General features: G+C 40.6%; 1 protein-coding gene and 2 long non-coding RNA genes across 4 annotated transcripts; 1 reads left to right on the forward strand and 2 right to left on the reverse strand.

Moving 5' to 3' along the window:
- Nucleotides 1-10156: 10156 nt before the first annotated feature.
- On the forward strand, nt 10157-12016 carry LOC109906462 (uncharacterized). Of its 2 annotated transcripts, XR_004203375.1 has the most exons (4): nt 10157-10536; nt 10695-10779; nt 10929-11690; nt 11798-12016. It is a non-coding gene; the product is annotated as an uncharacterized LOC109906462 (long non-coding RNA). The 2 variants fall into 2 exon arrangements; XR_004203376.1 differs by lacking the exon at nt 10695-10779 and having other exon boundaries at nt 10158-10536.
- Nucleotides 12017-13058: 1042 nt separating this feature from the next.
- Nucleotides 13059-14150, reverse strand: LOC109906463 (uncharacterized). The gene is made up of 4 exons (XR_002257405.2): nt 14106-14150; nt 13821-13918; nt 13381-13412; nt 13059-13232 (listed from the first exon to the last, which is right to left on the reverse strand). It is a non-coding gene; the product is annotated as an uncharacterized LOC109906463 (long non-coding RNA).
- Nucleotides 14151-20634: 6484 nt separating this feature from the next.
- LOC109906460 (uncharacterized) lies at nt 20635-23073 on the reverse strand. Its single transcript, XM_020504165.2, has 6 exons — nt 22956-23073; nt 22448-22816; nt 21941-22285; nt 21543-21674; nt 21337-21371; nt 20635-21023 (listed from the first exon to the last, which is right to left on the reverse strand). The coding sequence occupies exons 1-6, from the start codon at nt 22996-22998 to the stop codon at nt 20883-20885; spliced, it is 1065 nt and encodes a 354-aa protein (XP_020359754.1). The 5' UTR covers nt 22999-23073; the 3' UTR covers nt 20635-20882.
- Between the last annotated feature and the right edge of the window lie 1202 nt (nt 23074-24275).

Below are 24275 nucleotides of genomic sequence, written 5' to 3' on the forward strand. Positions count from 1 at the left end.
AACAGTTACAGTACAAGAACCTGCACAGGATCTTGGTCTGACACCCAGTTATCTTCCTTAGACTTGGCCCAACCCAATGTAACAGTTACAGTACAAGAACCTGCACAGGATCTTGGTCTGACACCCAGTTATCTTCCTTAGACTTGGCCCAACCCAATGTAACAGTTACAGTACAAGAACCTGCACAGGATCTTGGTCTGACACCCAGTTATCTTCCTTAGACTTGGCCCAACCCCATGTAACAGTTACAGTACAAGGACCTGCACAGGCTCTTGGTCTGACACCCAGTTATCTTCCTTAGACTTGGCCCAACCCCATGTAACAGTTACAGTACAAGGACCTGCACAGGCTCTTGGTCTGACACCCAGTTATCTTCCTTAGACTTGGCCCAACCCAATGTAACAGTTACAGTACAAGGACCTGCACAGGCTCTTGGTCTGACACCCAGTTATCTTCCTTAGACTTGGCCCAACCCCATGTAACAGTTACAGTACAAGGACCTGCACAGGCTCTTGGTCTGACACCCAGTTATCTTCCTTAGACTTGGCCCAACCCAATGTAACAGTTACAGTACAAGGACCTGCACAGGCTCTTGGTCTGACACCCAGTTATCTTCCTTAGACTTGGCCCAACCCCATGTAACAGTTACAGTACAAGGACCTGCACAGGATCTTGGTCTGACACCCAGTTATCTTCCTTAGACTTGGCCCAACCCCATGTAACAGTTACAGTACAAGGACCTGCACAGGCTCTTGGTCTGACACCCAGTTATCTTCCTTAGACTTGGCCCAACCCAATGTAACAGTTACAGTACAAGAACCTGCACAGGATCTTGGTCTGACACCCAGTTATCTTCCTTAGACTTGGCCCAACCCCATGTAACAGTTACAGTACAAGGACCTGCACAGGCTCTTGGTCTGACACCCAGTTATCTTCCTTAGACTTGGCCCAACCCAATGTAACAGTTACAGTACAAGAACCTGCACAGGATCTTGGTCTGACACCCAGTTATCTTCCTTAGACTTGGCCCAACCCAATGTAACAGTTACAGTACAAGAACCTGCACAGGATCTTGGTCTGACACCCAGTTATCTTCCTTAGACTTGGCCCAACCCAATGTAACAGTTACAGTACAAGAACCTGCACAGGATCTTGGTCTGACACCCAGTTATCTTCCTTAGACTTGGCCCAACCCAATGTAACAGTTACAGTACAAGAACCTGCACAGGATCTTGGTCTGACACCCAGTTATCTTCCTTAGACTTGGCCCAACCCCATGTAACAGTTACAGTACAAGGACCTGCACAGGCTCTTGGTCTGACACCCAGTTATCTTCCTTACACTTGGCCCAACCCCATGTAACAGTTACAGTACAAGGACCTGCACAGGCTCTTGGTCTGACACCCAGTTATCTTCCTTACACTTGGCCCAACCCCATGTAACAGTTACAGTACAAGGACCTGCACAGGCTCTTGGTCTGACACCCAGTTCTCTTCCTTAGACTTGGCCCAACCCCATGTAACAGTTACAGTACAAGGACCTGCACAGGCTCTTGGTCTGACACCCAGTTATCTTCCTTACACTTGGCCCAACCCAATGTAACAGTTACAGTACAAGGACCTGCACAGGCTCTTGGTCTGACACCCAGTTATCTTCCTTAGACTTGGCCCAACCCCATGTAACAGTTACAGTACAAGGACCTGCACAGGCTCTTGGTCTGACACCCAGTTATCTTCCTTACACTTGGCCCAACCCCATGTAACAGTTACAGTACAAGGACCTGCACAGGCTCTTGGTCTGACACCCAGTTATCTTCCTTAGACTTGGCCCAACCCCATGTAACAGTTACAGTACAAGGACCTGCACAGGCTCTTGGTCTGACACCCAGTTATCTTCCTTAGACTTGGCCCAACCCCATGTAACAGTTACAGTACAAGGACCTGCACAGGCTCTTGGTCTGACACCCAGTTATCTTCCTTAGACTTGGCCCAACCCAATGTAACAGTTACAGTACAAGGACCTGCACAGGCTCTTGGTCTGACACCCAGTTATCTTCCTTAGACTTGGCCCAACCCAATGTAACAGTTACAGTACAAGGACCTGCACAGGCTCTTGGTCTGACACCCAGTTATCTTCCTTAGACTTGGCCCAACCCCATGTAACAGTTACAGTACAAGGACCTGCACAGGCTCTTGGTCTGACACCCAGTTATCTTCCTTAGACTTGGCCCAACCCCATGTAACAGTTACAGTACAAGGACCTGCACAGGCTCTTGGTCTGACACCCAGTTATCTTCCTTAGACTTGGCCCAACCCCATGTAACAGTTACAGTTCTCCTGATGACCAATAGGAGGTCTGTTTGGTTTACAACAGGTCTTGATATGTACCAGGGGGAACAGTGAAGGAGCACCATGAGTGTATATGGGGGAATAACATACACTACAGAATGAAACAAGTCTATTTTTACGTCAGTCTCATTACCTATCATTCACAGAATCATGCTCTAACTGAAGTGGGACACCTGTCGGTTTAGTATGGGTGTAACGGTTAACTGGCAAGACCTTCTGGATGCAGCCTGGGATAAATAGATAAATGCTATTTAGACACTATGAGCTAATGATTGTAGTCCAATAATTAATTCAACCTGGCCTTCTATTCAATTTTGGTGATAATATACTGTGCGGGTCTTACATGTCAGTGGACTGTATTGCTAATTGTCATTGTCATGAACAACAAGAGAAAACAGTGAGAGCACACAGACATCCTGCTGAAAACCACATACAGAGAGGGTGTGTAGAAGGCTTTCACACCTGTCCAAAGCATAGTAGTGGCCTCATTTTGTGCTTATAGGAGACCAACGGGTTCAGGTACGTGTGAACAGCTAACTGTGTGCATGCATGGGTGGTTGTGTTTAGCATGGTAACACCCACGTTTTGGGTCAGTTTAAATCTTCCCTTTGCAAGCTCTCTGCACACACATTCATTCATACACACATTGGGTATTCACACAAAAGATGGAAGAAGTCTATTTTAGTCAGTATCAGTTGTTTATATTTATATTTATTCATGAAAAAAGAAGCCACATATCAGTTCGCAGCCATTAATACAAAAAATGCAATATCAAACTCAGAAATCTCAATAAATTATAAGTTGCATTAGATAGTGATGATATATCCAACAATTACTGCAAAGACAATCTAAGCTCTACAGACGTTGGCCTTAGCTTTATGTATTTTCTGGTGAGGTAGATGATGATGAAGATGGTCAGACAGCAGAGGAGAACTGCAGTTCTTATGATGGAGAGAAGTACCAGGATTCTCATCTGTGGATCAGAGTGACCACATTCAACATCCAGCTTGGTCCCGTTCCCAAACAGTATCTCCCCACATGAGGCCACAGCACAGTAGTCCCAGCATCAGAGAGAGTGAGGTTCCTCTTGGGGAGGTTGTAGACACAGCTCTGTGTAGGAGACCCAGCCTCAGGGCTCTTCTTCTGACACTAATCACTCCTGTCTCCATGGGTGTAAATGATTCCTGGATGGGATTCTCCTGAGTCATGTCTGAACCAATAGACACTGTGTTCTCCTGCACAGGTCTCAGTGTGTATTTTACAGTTCAGAGTCTCATTGCTGTACAGACTCAGACACAGAGTAAGATGATGGTTCCTGGAATCTACACCTTTTACACAATAAAACCAAGGTTCTAATAATTGTTTGTTATATTACAAAATAACCACGTGGAGAGCCTGATAGTCACATGATAATAAATATATATATTTTTGAGATTTCTGTAAACAAAAAAAATCTAAGACTGTACAGTACACTACTTTTGAATAGGGCCCACAATATTTGGAAGCACACTTGTCATTTGGTTAATGATGTGATCCATTATGTTTTGCCCCCCCCCCGACCATCTGCTCAAGAAAAAAATCAGCCCGTGGCTGAATCTAGTTGATGATCCCTGCCCTACAGTACGTAGTGCACTTCTTTTGACCAGAAGATACAGGGTGCCATTTTGGAAGCTCATTTGTCATTTGGTTTATTCTTTAGGTAGCACAGGAGGTTGGTGGCACCTTCATTGGGGAGGATGGGCATGTGGTAATGACTGGAGTGGAATCAGTGGAATGGTGTGAAATACATTAAACATACCAGGTGTTTGATGCCATTCCATTTGCTCCATTCTGGCTATTATTATGAGCTGTTCTCCTCTCAGCAGCCTCCTGTGGTAGGTAGGTAATGGTTTTGGGTAGTCTTGATGAGTGCATTTCCTTACTGCACCCTCATGTCCGCCTAAACAATGAGGACATGAAAACAACCGTGGGCCATAAGTGTAAGATGTCAAAATACCCCTGTGACATTTGGTCATCAACTTCTTCTGAATCCCTCTGCTCAGAACAAATATAGAAATTGAAAAAGTGCATGATGACCAAAGACATCACAAGGCTCATCACAGGCCTTATAAATACAATGAGACAAATGATCTGTATGCAAATCAAACTGCATTGGTAGCAAACTATAACACATAAAACACATCATGTCACAGGAAATATGAGGTGTGAAATCAAAAGTACCTAAGAAAGAAATGTGTATGCCAAATGTATGAAGGCATGATGTCTGTTTGTTGAGTGGAAACTTCTGACCACAGAGATCTTTGTATGAGGTGTGTGTTGTTTTCCATCCCTGTTCATACCAGCGAGGTGACACTGACCACAGGCCGAGGATGTAGTGTCTGCAGCGAATGCATCAGATGAGAGTCTGCAGAGAAGATTGACACCTGCCTCTGCACACTCAACATTCGAGCAGTAGGTCTATTGTTTATGGATGAATTAACTCTGCATGCAAATACCTCATGGATGCACTATGACTGAAGTAGGCCTACAAGAGCTCCAATATGATGACGTTGAGCAGGTGTCCCAAACCCCAGGTGTCCAGCATTCAATTAAATTGTTATTATTGTTTAGATGAGAGAGAGAAGGCTGGGGTAGTTTGGTTTTGGTCAGGTATTTGTAGTCTGGTGGTATAGATGGAAAGAGATGTGAGGCATGATTGGTGAGAAGAGAATGTGTGAGATTTAGATGCACAGAGAGATAGAGCGAGAGAGTCAACATTATGCACACAAACTACAAAAAGTATTATTTGGTACAATTTGTTAGTTTTAGTGGATATTTCCCCATAAATATATAGTGCAGTACATTACCACAAGTATTATTATGTAATCTTATTTACACAGAATTAGATATATTACCACAGGGCTATGTCATCTTTCATTTTAAAAGATGGTAAAATACTGGGAATCTATTCTATAGTTATTTTTAAAAAAAAGTATTCTACTGTCTTTCAGACAAATGTCATGAGAGGCCCAGTGATGTTCACCTCAGCAGGTCTCACTCAACACTGGGCTCCTTCCTGTCACTCACACTACAGCAAGTGATGCATTGCTCATTGGCCCCTCCTACTCTACCTCTAACCATGATGGCTGTCAAAAGGGTATTTTTGACAACTTGAAATAGGGGGCCAGAGCACAACAACAGTCAATTATAAAACAACTATTCAGTGTATTACATTTGTTCTTCTTCAGTGCTAATCAAATCAACATTAAAACATGATCTTGTGGCAGCGTACACAAGATGCTCCATCTTCATTATTAGACATTTAGCTGTTTTCTTATTCCTTGTTCTCAACTGACTGAATCTCAACACTGTAGTTCAGAGAGTCTGGGTCCTGACCCGGATCCCGTAGAAAACAAATTATAATATGACACAACACATGCAAATACTGTATCAACAAAACAAACACTTCTAAAAGATAGCTTAGTCCAAGTACTGTTATCTTTAGGTCATGTACACATATCAAGTAAATTTAACTGTTTCTATTACCTGGCTATTTTGTGGTTGTAGTTGAGCCTCAATATCTGAATAAGTAAAGAGGAATTTCGGTCAGTACACAAACAAACATTTATTTTAGTGTATAAAACATTAGGAACGCCTTCTTAATTCTGAGTTGCATCCCTTTTGCCCTCAGAACAGCCTCAATTCATTGGGTCATGGATTCTACAAGGTGTTGAAAACATTCCACAGGGATAATGGGCCATGTTGACTCCAATGCTTCCAACAGTTGTGCCAAGTTGGCTGGATGTCCTTTGGGTTGAGGACCATTCTTGATACACACAGGAAACTGTCGAGCGTAAAAAAAAACAGCAGCATTGCAGTTCTTGACACACTCAAACCGGTGCACCTGGAACCTACTACCATACCCTATTCAAAGTCAGTTAAATATTTTGTCTTGTCCATTCACCCTCTGAATGGCACACCAGAGGTCTCTTCACAGTTCCCAAGTCCAAAACAGACTATGGGAGGTGCACCATACTACATAGAGCCATGACAACATGGTACTTTATTCCACACCCAGTAACTCATGAAAGCTGTCAAATTAGATTTACAAAACAGATACAAATACACCTCATGGAACAGCGGAGACTGTGAAGAGACGCACACAGGCACAGACACACGATAACATACACACACACACACACACACACACACACACACACACACACACACACACACACACACACACACACACACACACACACACACACACACACACTATATATATTTTGTGTTGTAGATATGTGGTAGTAGAGTAGTGGCTTTAAGGCACACACTTAATCTGTTGTGAAATCTCTTTCCTTTCATCTACACTGATTGAAGTGGATTTTTACAAGTGACATCAAGAAGAGATCATAGCTTTCACCTGGATTCACCTGGTCAGTCTATGTCATTGTACACTCAGTTGATAGTCTAATAATCTGAGACATACACCTTCTAGAAAATGCTCATGGTCTTCCATTGTAACTTTATTGTGTGTGTTTGCATCTTGTCTGATCCTGAGGATGACTATCAGGTGAACAGTAATCACAACACCCAGGATCATGGCAGTTTCTTCATTCTCTCCTACAGGACCGATAGTTCGTACAGCCATGTATATCATTGTGGCTGAGCTCCCTGCCTTCCAGGACCTCTCTACCAGGCTGTGACAGAGGAACGAGCTAAAAATGGTCAAAGACTACAGCCACCCAAGTCATTGACTCTTTTCTCGGCTACCACATGGCAAGTGACACCGATGCAACAAGTCTTGAACCAACAGGACCCTGAACAGCTTCTACCCCAAGCCAAAAGTCTGCTAAGTATACTGAACAAAACTATAAATGCAACATGTAAATATAAACACCACATGTAAAGTGTTGGTCCCATGTTTTGTGAGCTGAAATAATATATCCCCAACATTTTCCGTATGCACAAAACGTTTCTCTCTCAAATGTTGTGCACAAATTTGTTTACATCCCTGTTATTGAGCATTTCTCCTTTGCCATACACAGGTGTGGCATATCAAGAAGCTGAATAAACAGCATGATCATTACACAGGTGCACCTTGTGCTGGGGGCAACGAAATGCCACTCTAAAATGTGCCGTTTTGTCACACAACACAATGCCATAGATGTCTCAAGTTTTGAGGGAGCATGCAATTGGCATGCTGACTCCAGGAACGTCCACCAGACCTGTTGACAGAGAATTTAACCTTTTAATACTAGGGGGCAGTATTTTCAGTTTTGGATAAAAAACGTTCCCGTTTTAAACAAGATATTTTGTCACAAAAAGATGCTCGACTATGCATATAATGGCCAGCTTTGGATAGAAAACACTCTGACGTTTTCAAAACTGCAAAGATATTGTCTGTGAGTGCAACAGAACTGATGTTACAGGCAAAACCCAGATAAAAATCCAACCAGGAAGTGCCACATTTTTTAAAACCGCCTCATGCCAATGACTCCTTATATGGCTGTGAATGAGCTACGAATGAGCTTACGTTTTCCACATATTCCCCAGGGTGTCTACAGCATTGTGACGTCTTTTTACGCATTTCCGCTGAAGAATAGCCGTAAGGGACCATATTTAGCAAGTGGTCACATGGCTACCTCAGTAGAAAATACTGAGGTAGCCATTTTTCCAATCGCTTCTTATGAGAAACTAATTGCCTCGACGGATATATTATCGAATATATATGTTAAAAACACCTTGAGGATGGATCCTAAACAACGTTTGCCGTGTTTCTGTCGATATTATGGAGCTAATTTTGAAAAAAGTTTGGCGTTGTAGTGGTAGCATTTTCCGGTTGATTTCTCAGCCAAGCATGATGAACAAACGGGAGCTATTTCGCCTACAAAAATAATATTTTTGGAAAAAAAGGAACATTTGCTATCTAACTGGGAGTCTCCTGAGTGAAAACATCCGAAGTTCTTCAAAGGTAAATTATTTAATTTGATTGCTTTTCTTATTTTCGTGAAAATGTTGCCTGATGCTAGCAGAGCCTAGCCATAGCATTATGCCATGATAAACTTACACAAATGCTTGTCTAGCGTTGGCTGTAACACATATTTAGAAAATCTGAGATGACAGTGTGATTAACAAAAGCCTAAGCTTGTGTTTGAATATATTTAATTTGCGATTTTCATGAATAGGAAAAGTTTCTAGGGGTATTTATGTCCGCTGCGTTATGCTAATTCGGTTGAGGCTATGGTTACACTCCCGCATGCGGGTTTGAGAGTCATGAGAAGTTCATATTAATTTCTCTACCATAAGCTGCCTCCAATGTCGTTTTAGAGATTTTGGCAGTACGTCCAACCGGCCTCACAAACCTTAGACCACATGAAACCACGCCAGCCCAGGACCTTCACATCCGGCTTCTTCATCTGTGGGATCATGAGACCAGCCATCTGGACAGCTGATGAAACTGAGGAGTATTTCTGTCTGTAATAAAGCCATTTTGTAGGGAAAAACTCATTCTGATTGGCTGGGCCTGGCTCCCCAGTGGTGTGCCTGGTTCCCCAGTGGGTGTGCCTGGCTCCCAAGTGGGTGGGCCTATGCCCTCCCAGGCCCACCCATGGCTGGGACCCTGCCCAGTCATCTGAGATCCATAGATTAGGGTCTAAAGATTTTTTTTCAATTGACTGATTTCCTTATATGAACTGTAACAGTAAAATAATTGAAATTGTTGCATGTTGCGTTTATATTTTTGTTAGATAAAACGTGAACCAAATATCTACCCGGACTATCTGCATTGCACTAACCTTTTTGACACATCACCATAGAAGGCTGCTGAGGGGAGAATGGATCATAATAATGGCTGGAATGGCGCAAATGGAATGGCGTCAAACACCTGGAAACCATGTGTTTGATGTATTTGTTACCATTCCGCTGATTCCACTCCAGTCATTACCATGAGCCAGATCTCCCTAATTAACCCCCTGTGCTCATCACATATGCTGCTGCTACTGTTCATTATCTGTCACTTTATTCCTAGTTATATGTATTTATCTACCTCAATTAACTGGTACCCCTGCATACAACTCGCTACTGTTACCCTCATTGTGTATTTATTATCACTTTTATTTCATTTTCTGTTATTTCTCTCTGCCTTGGTAGTGAAGGGCTCATCAGTAAGCATTTCACTTTTATCTACACCTGTTCTTTACTAAGCATGTGACGAATAACATTTGACTTGAATAATTATTTGAAACAACAACAGTTGTGGGTGTTTAATGCATTTCAATGCATGGTTATAGCTGCTGGGAATGCTTTATTTGGACAGTCCCTACAGATAGTCTATGGATGTTAACCCTAACCCGAAAGACCTAGTCCGAACCCTAAAGCTAACCCTATAGCCCTAGTCCTAACCCTAAGGCTAACCCTAGAGCCCTAGTCCTAACTCTAAAGCTAACCCTATAGTCCTAGTCCTAACCCTAAATCTAACCCCAGAGCCCTAGTCCTAACCCTAAAGCTAACCCTATAGTCCTAGTCCTAACCCTAACCCTAACCCTAACCCTAACCCTAACCCTATAGCCCTAGTCCTAACCCTAACCCTATAGCCCTAGTCCTAACCCTAAAGCTAACCCTATAGCCCTAGTCCTAACCCTTAAACTAACCCTATAGCCCTAGTCCTAACCCTTAAACTAACCCTATAGCCCTAGTCCTAACCCTAAAGCTAACCCTAGTCCTAACCCTTAAACTAACCCTATAGCCCTAGTCCTAACCCTAAAGCTAACCCTAGTCCTAACCCTAGACCTAACCCTATAGCCCTAGTCCTAACCCTAAAGCTAACCCTATAGCCCTAGTCCTAACCCTAAAGCTAACCCTATAGCCCTAGTCCTAACCCTAGCCCTAAAGCTAACCCTATAGCCCGGCTGTAGCTACAGCTACAAAGGCAGAGAGGTCTTATAGCTCATCATCAAAACCTGCAGTTCTGTCTGGGTGTCAGAGCTACTAACCAATAATATCAGGTCATCTCTGGCTCCAGACTTGTAGTTCCTGTCACCTCACACTGTGGTTGATTCTCGTCATCTTTCTAATATCAGTTAGATCATGAAGAACAAACTACAAGAAAGGGGCATAGCTGACACCTATGAAGGAATCTTTTCACACGTTTGAGTCTGATACAGCAACGTACTGCGGTTGAAGCCTATTCATGACTTTGGAGAAAAAGGTACATTCATTATGACTATTGTATTTTGTTTTAACTGGAAAATACTGTTAATTTATGTACAAATAATTTAGGTACAGTTTAAAATACAGAAACAGATAAGAATGTTGACCTCCTGATGTGTACGACAGCTAACCCCCTGTCACACTCTTATCTGACAGACATGATGACCAGTATACACATTAGAAGGACAATGATGAAACTCTGTCTGTTGTATGAAGAAAATCTATCTGTTATTCCAAACAGGTAAAGCTAGGGGTAATAAGAGTGCAAACTTACTATTAAAGGGACAATCATGCTTACGTATTTAAGAAAACAGATCTTTTGAGTTCTTACAGTACATGCATGAACTATGATATGTGGATTCTTTATTAATATAAATACATATCTTTCAGCTTTGTCTCTTGCTGTTGTTGTCACTCAGTCTGTTTGGAGCACCTTCACTCTTGGAGACACAGTTGATTTGGAATGCTTCATCACTGTGGATGACGATGACAGGACAAGCCCCAGATGTCATCTCTGTATTCTCACTGCAATTGTCTTTGGAGAGTTTGACAAAAAGCTTTGCTTTGCTACAAGGAAGAGTGGCACCAGATTTGTGCTGACCATCTCAGATTCCACGGCATCCAACATGGGGATGTATTACTGTGCTGCAATTGATTATGAAAGCATGATCTTCGGGAGTTGTGTTTTTCTGAAACATCAGGGTACATCTGATACATTCAGGTGTTGTATCTTCTATTTTAGCAAATATATGTTGTATTTGGAAATTGTGCAAGTCATTGATAGCAATGTGATTTTATAATCCTGGAAAAGCTGCAGATTCCAGGACCCAGCATGTTGAACAGTAGTCTGTGTCTGAGTCAGTCTAGCCAGAAGAGTCTGAACTGTAAAATACACACAGACCTGTGCAGGAGAACAGAACGTCTATTGGTTCAGGCATGGCTCAGGAGAATCTCGTCCAGGAATCATTTACACCAATAGAGACAGGAGTGATCAGTGTGAGAAGAGCCCTGAGGCTGGGTCTCCTACACAGAGCTGCGTCTACAACCTCCCAAAGAGGAACCTCATTCTCTCTGATGCTGGGACGTGCTACTGTGCTGTGGCCTCATGTGGGGAGATACTGTTTGGGAATGGGACCAAGCTGGATGTTGAAGGTATCTAACATTTCTTTACCCTTATGCTATTAACATATTTAATGACTGATAACACATTATCGACAACTGCCCATAGCACTATAGTGGAGTGATATGACTTTTTTCAGATGGTGACATTGATCCACAGATGACAATCTTGGTCCTTCTCTCCATCATAAGAACTGGAGTTCTCCTCTGCTGTCCTACCATCTTCATCACCTACACCATGAAATAGATACATCTATGGCCAATATCAATAGACTGACCATATGTATGTTACTTGCTTTCACCAAATCCCTGTGTATTCACTTATTGTATTAGCATGAATAAATAGCACTGAACATTGATACTGACTTAAGTCGTTCTGTTTGAGGGAATGGGTCAGAGGTGACAGAAGTTATTCCGAAGGAAAATTGTTGAACTGAGATAACACCCAATCTGAGTATGCACTTCCTACTCGTTGGATACTTTAGTTTATAGGAAAGGCTTTCAGCTTGTTTGTATTCTTCACATACTTTGCACTTCTGAGCAGCAGGGGTCTGGTTTTTATCTTCCAGACGAAGAGAGGTGTGAAAAGAACATGTGGTTTTGATGCACTGAGAGGATGACGCAAGATATGTCTACAGTCTCCATCTCACATCCCCTTATGTAACCGCCACTCAAATCACCCACGCTTTTCTACTTACATGTCAGGTGGTGCAAAAGTGACCAGGTTCTTGAGCAGGCACACTCAGAAAAAAGTGCTATCTAGACCCTAAAAGGGTTATTCGGCTGTCCCATAGGAGCACCCATTAAAAAAAAAAAATTGGGTTCGAGATACATTTAACAAGTGCAATTTGTTGGGCAGCGGGCAGAGCGAGCGAGCGAGACCCATCCCCCAGTGTAGTCTAAGAGGCCCAGTGCTGTTCACCTCAGCAGGTCTCGCTCATCACTGAACTGCGCCATCACTCACACCACAGGAAGTGATGCGTTCTTCACTGGCCCCTCCTCTACCTCAGACTCTAATCATATTCTCCTTATAAGGTAACTAGATGCTTTTCTGAATAGGGGGCTTTGATCAGTGCAGTCATGACAGGAAATACTAAAGGGGCGAATAACATTACAAACATTGGAGGTTTTGATTAAATTTTTATTAGGTAATCAATGTAATACAATTGTCCAATGCTGGGTACTTTTTACTTTACGAACAAACAAGTTATTAAAGAATAACCAAATCACTAATACACACAGCAGTGACCTAAGCTGAGAGAGGCAACTACTACTCTGTGGCCATTAAACAGTTGTGGTTTGAGTCCAACTCCCCCTCTCTAACCACCCCTGTACTACTGAGCTGTGTGGCTTAACAGAGTGGAAGAGGGCTACAGTGACCGAGGTACAAAGCACAGAAACTAGAGATATTTACTGATTTATTTTTAATACATTTGATTTAACTACACATACAATAGAGGATTTAAACTTGTGTTCAAAGATATGGCAAACCACTTGTCCTCTCCACCCTCCACTTTGCCATCTTGTAGCAGCATACACTACATGGGGGTCCAACTCCTCTCTTCTCTTCTTTTTCTTGGAGGTGAAATTCAGGGCATCATAATTCAGTGCATCAGTATCTTGGTTCTGTACATTTGAAAGCTACCTAACATACAATTATAATTCACACTGTTTCTGAATTGCTTTATTTTCAAAAAAATGTCACTGAACAAATAGCACTTACCTGATATTTTTGTGGTTGTTGCGATTCAGGTCCTGAATATGATATAAAACAAAGATGAGAGAAGATATCAACTGATCATTCCATTGTTGTGCGCACAATATATATTTGACCTATTCTTTCAATTCTCAGTATATAGTATGTCAGGGGTAGGCCACCCTGTTCCTGGAGTGCCGCAAGTAGTGCAGGATTTTGTTCCAACTCGGCACCACACCTGCCTAACTAAGTTAATTGATCAGTTCAGTGGTTGCCTAAATTCAACACACCTGGTCTTCCAGATCGGTTAAATCAAAAACATGAAGTGCCTGTGGCACTCCAGAATCAGAGTTGCCTACCCCTGCAATGTCATAGGAAACATTTTAACTTTGTAAGTGTAGTTAATAGCCAGCCCCATATGAAATAGGCTCCATACCTGTGTTTAGTCTGTTCGCATCTTGTCTTACCTTGAGGACCAGGAGGAGGATGATTATCAGTAGAACAGCAGTTACAACACCCAGGATCACAACCAGTAGGAAGAGCTTCATGGTTCCAATATCCTCTCCTGCAAAACAGATTTCAATTAGAATCAGAACTATAAAAACTTTTACCCAGTTTCCTACCAATGGAGAATTCTCAGATTGCTATAAAATGCTATTATACTTTATTTCTATTCTGTGGTACTTTCACAATACATCATATTAATTCATTTATTTTTCTGTTATAGTTTTTAATTGTTTCCTTGTCCTTACACAGCTCTCTGGTCTTGGCCATTGTGGAGAGGTTGGAGTCTGTTTGATTGAGTTTGTGGAACAGGTGTCTTTTATACAGGTAATGAGTTCACACAGGTGCAGTTAATACAGTTAATGAGTGGAGAACAGGAGGGCTTCTTAAAGAAAAACTAACAGGTCTGTGAGAGCTGGAATTCTTACTGGTTGGTAGGTGATCTAATACTTATGTGAAAAAAATGCAAATTATTTACTTAAAATGCAAATTATTTACTTAAAAATCATACAATGTGATTTTCTGGATTTTTGTTTTAGATTCCGTCTCTCACAGTTGAAGTGTAGCTATGATAAAAAAATACAGACCTCTACATGCTTTGTAAGTAGGAAAACCTGCAAAATCGGCAGTGTTTCAAATACTTGTTCTCCCCACTGTATAAGCCCTGCGTTATGAGGTAATTTGCATAGGATTTCTATCTTAACGCTTATATTGGAATATATTGGGAATTTGTTGTTGTTTTGTCCTACCTTAATTAAGCAAACAATCTCTAAGTTGGAGATACCTCAAAAAGTCATGTTTCTGTGAATTATACTTGGACCATAGCTCTTCAAAAGAGGTCAACGTGTTTTCTTGATACAGACAACCAATGTTCTTTATCTACTTTCTATACCAATCTTTCCAGAAAACCATGTGTCCCCCTTTTTTCAATTTAGGGTTGTTCCTTAACTATTTTATTTTATTTATTTCACCTTTATTTAACCAGGTAGGCAAGTTGAGAACAAGTTCTCATTTACAATTGCGACCTGGCCAAGATAAAGCAAAGCAGTTCGACAGATAAAACGACACAGAGTTACACATGGAGTAAAAACAAACATACAGTCAATAATGCAGTATAAACAAGTCTATATACAATGTGAGCAAATGAGGTGAGAAGGGAGGTAAAGGCAAAAAAGGCCATGATGGCAAAGTAAATACAATATAGCAAGTAAAATACTGGAAAGCATAGCTTATCAAGAAAGGTGAAGATCTTTTACTCTTATAAATCTGAGGACATATATTTTTAGTTAGGGACATTACTGTATTCTGGGGTCCAACTTTTGTTGACTCAAATAGTCTGTGGGTCAAGATTTTCATAAATCATGTTCTTTAGACCAGGATTTAAACGTGATCCCCAGGTACTTCAAGTTTTTATGGAGGTCATTTCTCAGACAATGTTTTGATAGAGGCATTACTTCAAATGTGGTCCAGTTGACTTTATAGTCCGATATCTATGAGAATGCATTTACAAGTTCCAGTAAAGGCAAAGAATGGGGGTCTGATATTAATAGTAATATGTCATCTGCATAAAGCAGTTGTTTATTCTCCCTACCTCCCATATTAATCCATTTGATTGACTGATGCATCCTAATGGCTTCGGCTAATGGTTCTAATGTTATAATAAATATGAGGGGCGAGAGACAGTCACCTTGTTTTGTGCCTCATCCTACAGAAAATGGAGATGATCATAGTCCGTTAGTGACTACTATGGATTTGGGGTCATTGTACAGAAGTTTAATAATATTCTGAAAGCCCTGTTCAAATCCAAATGTATTTATAGTATAACGCAAGTAGTCCCAGCCCACCCTATCAAAGGCTTTCTCTGCATCTAGGGATAAGGCTGCCACTGAAGTATCCAAATCTTTTGCCTTCCAGATGACATGCAATAGGCACCTAAGATTATCAGATGAAGTTCTGCATTTCCCAAATCCCACCTGATCTGGATTCATGATTTTCTTAATGATATGATTCACCCTCATAGCCAGAAGTTTTGTAAACAGTTTTCCATCACAATTTATCAAAGAAATTGGACGGTAGCTCCCACACTCATGGGGATCCTTTCCCTTTCTAGGGTGATTACTGCATCACTCATAGAAGGTGGGAGCGTACCTGTGTCAATCGATGTGTTAAATGTTTTTAATATTTCTGGGCTAAGCTGCTCTGCAAACCTTTTCTACGAATCACTGGGTATCCCATCCAACCTTGGAGTTTTACCACTGGGTGCTTGTCTTATAGTTTCGGTCAATTCCTCCAAAGTAACAGGGCGGTCGAGCCAATTCCTGTCATCCTCTGTTAATATAGGAAGGTTCAGATTCTGAAAGAATGCCTCTGCTTTCTGCATATCTAAGGGACCGTCTGACGTACAAAGTTCCTGATAGAAGTCTCGAAATATATTGTTTATTTCGTCATGATTGGGAATCAGCTTGCCTGTCATATTTCTGATTCCAACTACTTGCCGATCTGAATACAATATTCAGCTCATATTTGGTTTTTGTCAGATTTACAAGAGAAATGTTGTTAGGATTGGACCAATATTCCCTCTCCAGCATTTGAAGCTCTGTTTCAAGTTTATACATTTCTGTTTAACTAATTTCTTAATAGTAGCTGATCGTTGTATCATTACTCTGCATAAGTATGCTTTAAAAGCTTCCCAGACATGTACCTGTTTCAAACTATTGTTGTTTGTTTCAAAGAATATCGTAATGTGTGTTTCAAGGAATTCACAAAACACCTTGTCAAGTTTAATCACGTCTGAGTGTTTTTGTTTAAGATAATTCAATACCTTACATCTTTTTAAATATGAACCTAGTCCCATTGAATTCCACAACATAACTTTAATCACGTTGTTCATTATGGGGTGGCAGGGTAGCCTAGTGGTTAGAGTGTTGGACTAGTAACCGGAAGGTTGCAAGTTCAAACCTCTGAGCTGACAAGGTACAAATCTGTTGTTCTGCCCCTGAACAGGCAGTTAACCCACTGTTCCTAGGCTGTCATTGAAAATAAGAATTTGTTCTTAACTGACTTGCCTAGTTAAATAAAGGTAAAAAGTACATATCTGAAAGGTTGTAAATATATTATTACCACAACCTAACAAGTGTTAGAATATTTTAAATCGATACATTTCTGATAGCCACTGCTTAGCGAATCAATGAAAGTAAACGACTGGTAGTCCCCCCCCCCCCCCCCCCCCCCCCCCGCCAAATCAGGCCTTTGTCCGTGTGAAGTGTCCCTCGGTCTTCCGGGCGCTTGCGCCAACTAGAATTAGCACGTTTTTACCAACGCCAAATATAGGCATGACCATATACATTTTGAAATGACAGATATGACATGTCATAGAGATGACATAAATCAACCAAAACATTGAACATAAAGACAGGCTGATCATTATTTTCCGCAAAGAGAAGAGATGACATTTCTCGTGTAGACTGATACATGAACTGAATAACTCAAAAAGAAAGGAATGTCAACTGTGGTCAGCCACAAAAGAAAGACAGTCAAAGTAATGATAAAATAAAATAAGCTGACTAACACTTGGCTTGTGCCCATCCCTCATGACATATTGCCCCACTATTGCTGTTATTAGAATGAAAACTTAAAATAATATATATGTTTATCCCCACTATAGCCATAATACACAATGATATGCTTGGACTATAGTCCTGCTTAATCTAGTACTATAATGATATCAGCTGTAAACCAGAAAGATACATTTTGGGCAGCATTTGTGGCATAAACACTCGATGAGACAGTTACTCACAACATTGGAAGTTCTATCTCCTTACAGAAAAATGTTAGTCCATCAGTGACGAACCATTGCCAACATATGGAACTTCCATAGCCTACCACGCTATTCATTTTTTTAGGCCTCATTGACGTCCAAGACACACTTCTTTGCCTCTTTTGGGTTTGTGAAACGATGTAATGATCCTCTCAAAGTAACCCAGAACATAGCAGGATATTGCAACGACTATTTCAGTTCCTGTTTCATGCACATATGCCTCACCTCCGAGAAGGCATTTCTCTTGTCTTGAACCTCTTTGGAAAAGTCAGGGAAAAACTCCACCTTTGTCCCCTTCCATTGAAAAGTCCTAAGCCCTTTGGTTCTGAGCCGGACCTTCTCCCTGTCAGTGTATGGTAAGAATTTCACCGGGATAAGCCAGGGGTTGTGTGGGGCTAGTCCTGGGCGCAGTGTTGACAGTGTCCGATGTGTTCTCTCAATGGGCATGTTGTTAAATTGATCCTGTGTCTTATCAAATAGGTTGCATAAAATGTCTTTCACACAATCTTCTGTAATTATGTGGATTTCGGGAATGTTTGGAACCACCAATACTCTTCCTAGAGCTGGCCAAACTGAGCAACTAGGGGAGAAGGTATCCCGATGGTCACTTTGACAGAGCTCTAGAGTTCCTCTGTGGAGATGGGAGAACCTTCCAGAAGGACAACCATCTCTGCAGCACTCCACCAATCAGGCCTTTATGGTAGTGTTCAGATGGAAGCCAATCCTCAGTAAAAGGCACATGACAGCCTACTTTGAGTTTGCCAAAAGGTTAACCATTCATACATGATGTAATATTAATTCATGCCATTAATAAATGGTATTCATACATCATTTATTTTGTATAAGGTATGACAAAGATAATCATTAACACACTAATATTCTTAGAGAGCTCTCCTTCACAATATTACCAGGAGAATGTTTGTTACTATCAGGATAATAATGATAACAAACAGAACAAATGTTATGTACTTCAGTTTGATTCTCTTGAGAAGGAGAAAAAGAAGGAGAAGGGAATTCTTAAGGCACATTAATTTATAGTACTGTACCTACATTTGGTGACCTGCATGATGAGTAGATGATGTTTACAATATTTTTGACATTTCATGCAGCCTTTAATAGAGCTCAGCATTTCAAATGTCTTACCTTCAATGTACATTAATTGGCTAAGGAGAACCACACAACATTTAGACATTCTGAGTGGAAAACTTATCTGAAATTGAAATTGAAAACATGTTCTACTCAAATCTCTTCCCATTTCTACACTGACATTGAATCATGAGATATGAGATATGAGATATCATGAGATATGCACCATTTCCAAAATATCATGTATTATACCAGAATATTCAAAGGGTGGCTACTTTGAAGAATCTCAAATATATTCAGAAGCTCCTTTGCTGTTGTTCTGGGATTCATTTGCACTTTTCGCACAAAGTACTTTCATCTCTAGGAGACAGCACACATCTCCTTCTTGAGCGGTATGACGGCTGCGTGGTCCCATGGTGTTTATACTTGCGTACTATTGTTTGTACAGATGAACGTGGTACCTTCAGGCGTTTGGAAATTGCTCCCATGGATGAACCAGACTTGAGGTCTTGGCTAATTTCTTTTGATTTTCCCATGATGTCATGATCTATGATGTCTGTCATAATATAATAGAGACAGAGGCACTTATTTTGAAGGTAGGCCTTGAAATACATCCATTGGTACACCACCAATTGACTCAAATGATGTAAATTAGCCTATCAGAAGCTTCTAAAGCCATGACATAATTTTCTGGAATTTTCTAAGCTGTTTAAAGGCACCGTCAATTTAGTGTATGTAAACTTCTGACCCACTGGAATTGTGATACAGTGAATTATAAGTGAAATAATCTGTCTGTAAACATTTGTTGTAAAAATTACTTGTGTCATGCACAAAGTAGATGTCCTAATCGACTTGCCAAAACTATAGTTTGTTAACAAGAAATTTGTGGAGAGGTTGAAAAATGAGTTTTAATGACTACATCCTAAGTCTATGTAAACTTCCTACTTCAACTGTATATATATATATATATATATATATATATATTTTTTTTTTTCACCTTTATTTAACCAGGTTGGCAAGTTGAGAACAAGTTCTCATTTACAATTGCGACCTGGCCAAGATAAAGCAAAGAAGTTCGACACATACAACGACACAGAGTTACACATGGAGTAAAACAAACATACAGTCAATAATACAGTAGAAACAAGTCTATATACAATGTGAGCAAATGAGGTGAGATAAGGGAGGTAAAGGCAAAAAAAAGGCCATGGTGGCGAAGTAAATACAATATAGTGAGTAAAACGCTGGAATGGTAGATTTGCATTGGAAGAATGTACAAAGTAGAAATAAAAATAATGGGGTGCAAAGGAGCTAAATAAATAAATAAAATAAATACAGTAGGGAAAGAGGTAGTTGTTTGGGCTAAGTTATAGGTGGGCTATGTACAGGTGCAGTAATATGTGAGCTGCTCTGACAGCTGGTGCTTAAAGCTAGTGAGGGAGATAAGTGTTTCCAGTTTCAGAGATTTTTGTAGTTCGTTCCAGTCATTGGCAGCAGAGAACTGGAAGGAGAGGCGACCAAAGAAAGAATTGGTTTTGGGGGTGACCAGAGAGATATACCTGCTGGAGCGCGATGTTGGGTAGTATATGGGGCTTTGGTGACAAAACGGATGGCACTGTGATAGACTGCATCCAATTTGTTGAGTAGGGTATTGGAGGCTATTTTGTAAATGATATCGCTGAAGTCGAGGATTGGTAGGATGGTCAGTTGAGTTATGAGGTATGTAGAGTCAGAACGATCTGTACATTGTGTAACCCTTTCATCGTGTAAGATGGGTTTCTGACTGATGGAGCCTGACACACATTCAGCTAAACTAATATTCCTTTTAATCCTGTGGTAACATATATATACTTTACAGAGGAAACAGATGTATGGAGGGTTCAAATATTAGAGTTTATTATGATAAAAAAACATAAACATACAGCGAACAAGGGATCCTCTATCAGAGAATTTCTATTCATTAAAAAAAGTTAAGGTTTGAATGCATTACAGGATAATCATATAACTCTAACATATAGACATTGTCAAAATGACATACATTTCAGTTATTAACAGTCATTTTATTACAAAGAGTAAACTGGTTCTGCTTGGAGTCTTTGTGACAGTGGTGATACTGTGTTTCTCACTCCTGCTGAAGGTACCTGACCTCAGAGTACACTGCATCCTCTCTGCTGGTCTTCCCTCTTGTTCTTCCGGAGGGAGAAGAGTTCTTCTTGGGAGTGAAACTCACAGCAGCATAGTTCAACACATCACTGTCTTGATTCTGTGAAAGGTGAAACCATGGCAAAATGCATTATGATGCTAGTATGAACTGCTATATGACATTTGATTTTCTCCTCTACAAAAGACCTGTCAAACACACCGTACACCCACTAAATGACCTTGCAGTCAGTGGAACAGTGACAGAGAGAAAGTCCATGGAAATAAGTAGCAACCATCACAAAGAAAAGTAAGTTACATCTAGTACAGTGATCTATTACTTCCAAGCTGAATACTAGTTGTAAGGAAACCTAAATGACAGTTGTAAAGAGACACTACTAGAGGGAGAATATATTCATGAACTTTTTTGAAATTACCTGGTTCCCCTGGGATGTTGGACCTTCTTTCCTCCCTTCAGAGATTGAAACAGAGGAAGGCCATTTACTATTTTTAAGACAATACATTTTCCTACCTCATGTAGTTAATCGACAATGCTTATTAGTTATATATTAATTTGGCATTGACAGACTTGACATTTTATACATATACATGAAACAGACACGATATAAAGTAAAAGAATTACCTCTGTGATGTCTGTTCAGATTCTTGTAAAGTGCCCAGGCAAGCAGAAGGGTCACTGTCCCAAGAACGATGTTGGACACGACCAAGGCAAGAACAGTAGGACTTAGATCAAATGGAGAATAATGCTCTGGAACTGTGAAAAGGTATCAGTAGATTCATATTGTATTCATGAATGCTTAGGTAAAATATGATACTAGTAAACTAGTCAATTTCAAAGTAAAAGTCCCCATTGTAGAGACAAACACTTTTTACCAAATACATTGTGCAAAAATAAAGGTTCTACTAAAACTAAGGCTACCGTGTTATGAATTGGTTGAAACAAAAAGCAGTCATTTTGAGCCATGTGGCATACATTAAAATGTATTTGTGACAATGTATAGCAGAGGAAATTGGAATTACCTTGAATGTCCAGCTTGGTCCCGTTCCCAAACAGTATCTCCCCACATAAGGCCACAGCACAGTAGTACGTCCCAGCATCAGAGAGGCTGAGGTTCCTCTTGGGGAGGTTGTAGACACAGCTCTGTGTAGGAGACCCAGCCTCAGGGCTCTTCTCACACTGATCACTCCTGTCTCCATGGGTGTACATGATTCCTGGAGGGGATTCTCCTGAGCCACGTCTGAACCAATAGACACGGTCTTCTCCTGCACAGGTCTCAGTGTGAATTGTACAGTTCAGAGTCACAACGTCTCCTGGCTGGACTGACTCAGACACAGATTGCAGGAGTATAGGCATGTTTCTGGAACCTGACAAAAAGGTAAACTAACCCATTAATTTCTAGATTATCACGGTAGCGAGTATTTTAATATATCATTTGTTAAATTAAGATCTCATCTGACTAACATAATAGCACATTTTTACACCGTATATCTGTAAATTCAGATTTAAATCAAAAACTTTCCACGTACCTTCTACAATGAGAATAACTCCTTTTCCAAACTCCACCCTATTGGTATAAGCATTTCCACAGTAGTAAGTGCCGGAATCAGAGAGTTGCATGTCTGAGATCCTTAGGTGATTCTTTTTTGGGCCATTTTGCACTGAGAAGCGAGGGTTATCCTTAAACTCATGGTAGAATGTTGCATTCCTGTCATACTTATAATGAATGGTTGAGAAGAGCTGAAGTTTATCTCCCAAGTTTTGCTTGTACCAGGAGAAATGCATGGCCATGTCGCCTTCATAGAAGCAACGCAAAATCATTGTGTCTCCAATTTTGGCTGACTTGAGACCACTCTCCTGACGTATGGATAAAGATTCAATCCCAGCTACCCCATGAACTAGAGAACATAAACATATATTAGCTGTTACACATCTCAAATACAACTTTGGATTCTCAAAGTGTCTATAAAATAGTAATTGGATACCTTATGTCTCCAAATCATCACATAAGCAGTGAATAATTAAAGATGGACTTACCCATCTCTACGAGAAGTGGAAATATTAGACACAGTGCGATCATCTTTAAAGTTGTCAGCTCTTCACAACTTGGGTCTTGAGTGGAAAGAGTCCACCCATGTAGACAACACTTCAACAATGGAGTTACAGGTGATTGGTCGAACTGGACCGCATCATATTTGTTGACGACTCATTCGAGACTATGGTCTTTAACTGTGTATTTTACAGTTCAGAGTCTAGCTGGACTTCTAGGTACATAATCATTGACGTTTGGCATCCAATATTCTTTATTACTGCAGCTACTGTTGTCTAAGAGACACATAGTGTGAGTGACTTTGATGGTATGACACTCTCATCCTCTAGGGCTTCTATCACCACACAGTCACTTCACCTCCCCAAAAACATATATGGAAAAAACACAGCAAACACAATGCAGTAGTCTTCTTTTAGTGATCTCTCATTCAGGATTTACACTCAATTGGATGGATATAAATTCCTCTCATTATATTGTTATTAATGACACAGATTCTTCTAGGCCTAGTTGATAATGATACACGTTACAGTTAACACTGTGGGTTGTGTTTGACTAAGAACTTCTGATCTCTAGGTCAAAGGACATTTTTTGCACATATTTCAGTCCATTATATATACATACATAAGCTGCCTCATCAACAGAGTTGGTTAACTGTTGCTAAAATGGTCAACTTGAAGTGCAAGTATTATAGCCTACAGTATGAGAGTTCTGAGATATCCGGCTGAAAACCACAGAAAGAGAGAAACAGTGAGAGCGAGAGCGAGAGCGAGAGAGATACAGCTTAAGCCACACCCTCTTCAACATACAGCGGGGAGAACAAGTATTTGATACACTGCTGATTTTGCAGGTTTTCCTACTTACAAAGCATGTAGAGGTCTGTAATTTTTATCATAGGTAAACTTCAACTGTGAGAGACGGAATCTAAAACAAAAATCCAGAAAATCACATTGCATGATTTTAAAGTAATTAATTAGCATTTTATTGCATGACATAAGTATTTGATACATCAGAAAAGCAGAACTTAATATTTGGTACAGAAACCTTTGCAATTACAGAGATCATACGTTTCATGTAGTTCTTGACCAGGTTTGCACACACTGCAGCAGGGATTTTGGCCCACTCCTCCATACAGACCTTCTCCAGATCCTTCAGGTTTTGGGGCTGTCGCTGGGCAATACTGACTTTCAGCTCCCTCCAAAGATTTTCAATTGGGTTCAAGTCTGGAGACTGGCTAGGCCACTCCAGGACCTTGAGATTCTTCTTACGGAGCCACTCCTTAGTTGCCCTGGCTATGTGTTTCAGGTCGT

This window comes from Oncorhynchus kisutch, linkage group LG16 (genome assembly GCF_002021735.2).
Source record: "Oncorhynchus kisutch isolate 150728-3 linkage group LG16, Okis_V2, whole genome shotgun sequence".
Classification (NCBI taxonomy): domain Eukaryota; kingdom Metazoa; phylum Chordata; class Actinopteri; order Salmoniformes; family Salmonidae; genus Oncorhynchus; species Oncorhynchus kisutch.

Coding starts and splice junctions, on each gene's coding strand:
- LOC109906460 (XM_020504165.2), bottom strand. CDS start 22,998: ATGATCGCACTGTGTCTAATATTTCCACTTCTCGTAGAGATGG. Junction 22,286..22,447: donor AGTTATTCTCATTGTAGAAG/GTACGTGGAAAG, acceptor CCTTTTTGTCAG/GTTCCAGAAACATGCCTATA. Junction 21,024..21,336: donor CAACATCCCAGGGGAACCAG/GTAATTTCAAAA, acceptor CACCTTTCACAG/AATCAAGACAGTGATGTGTT.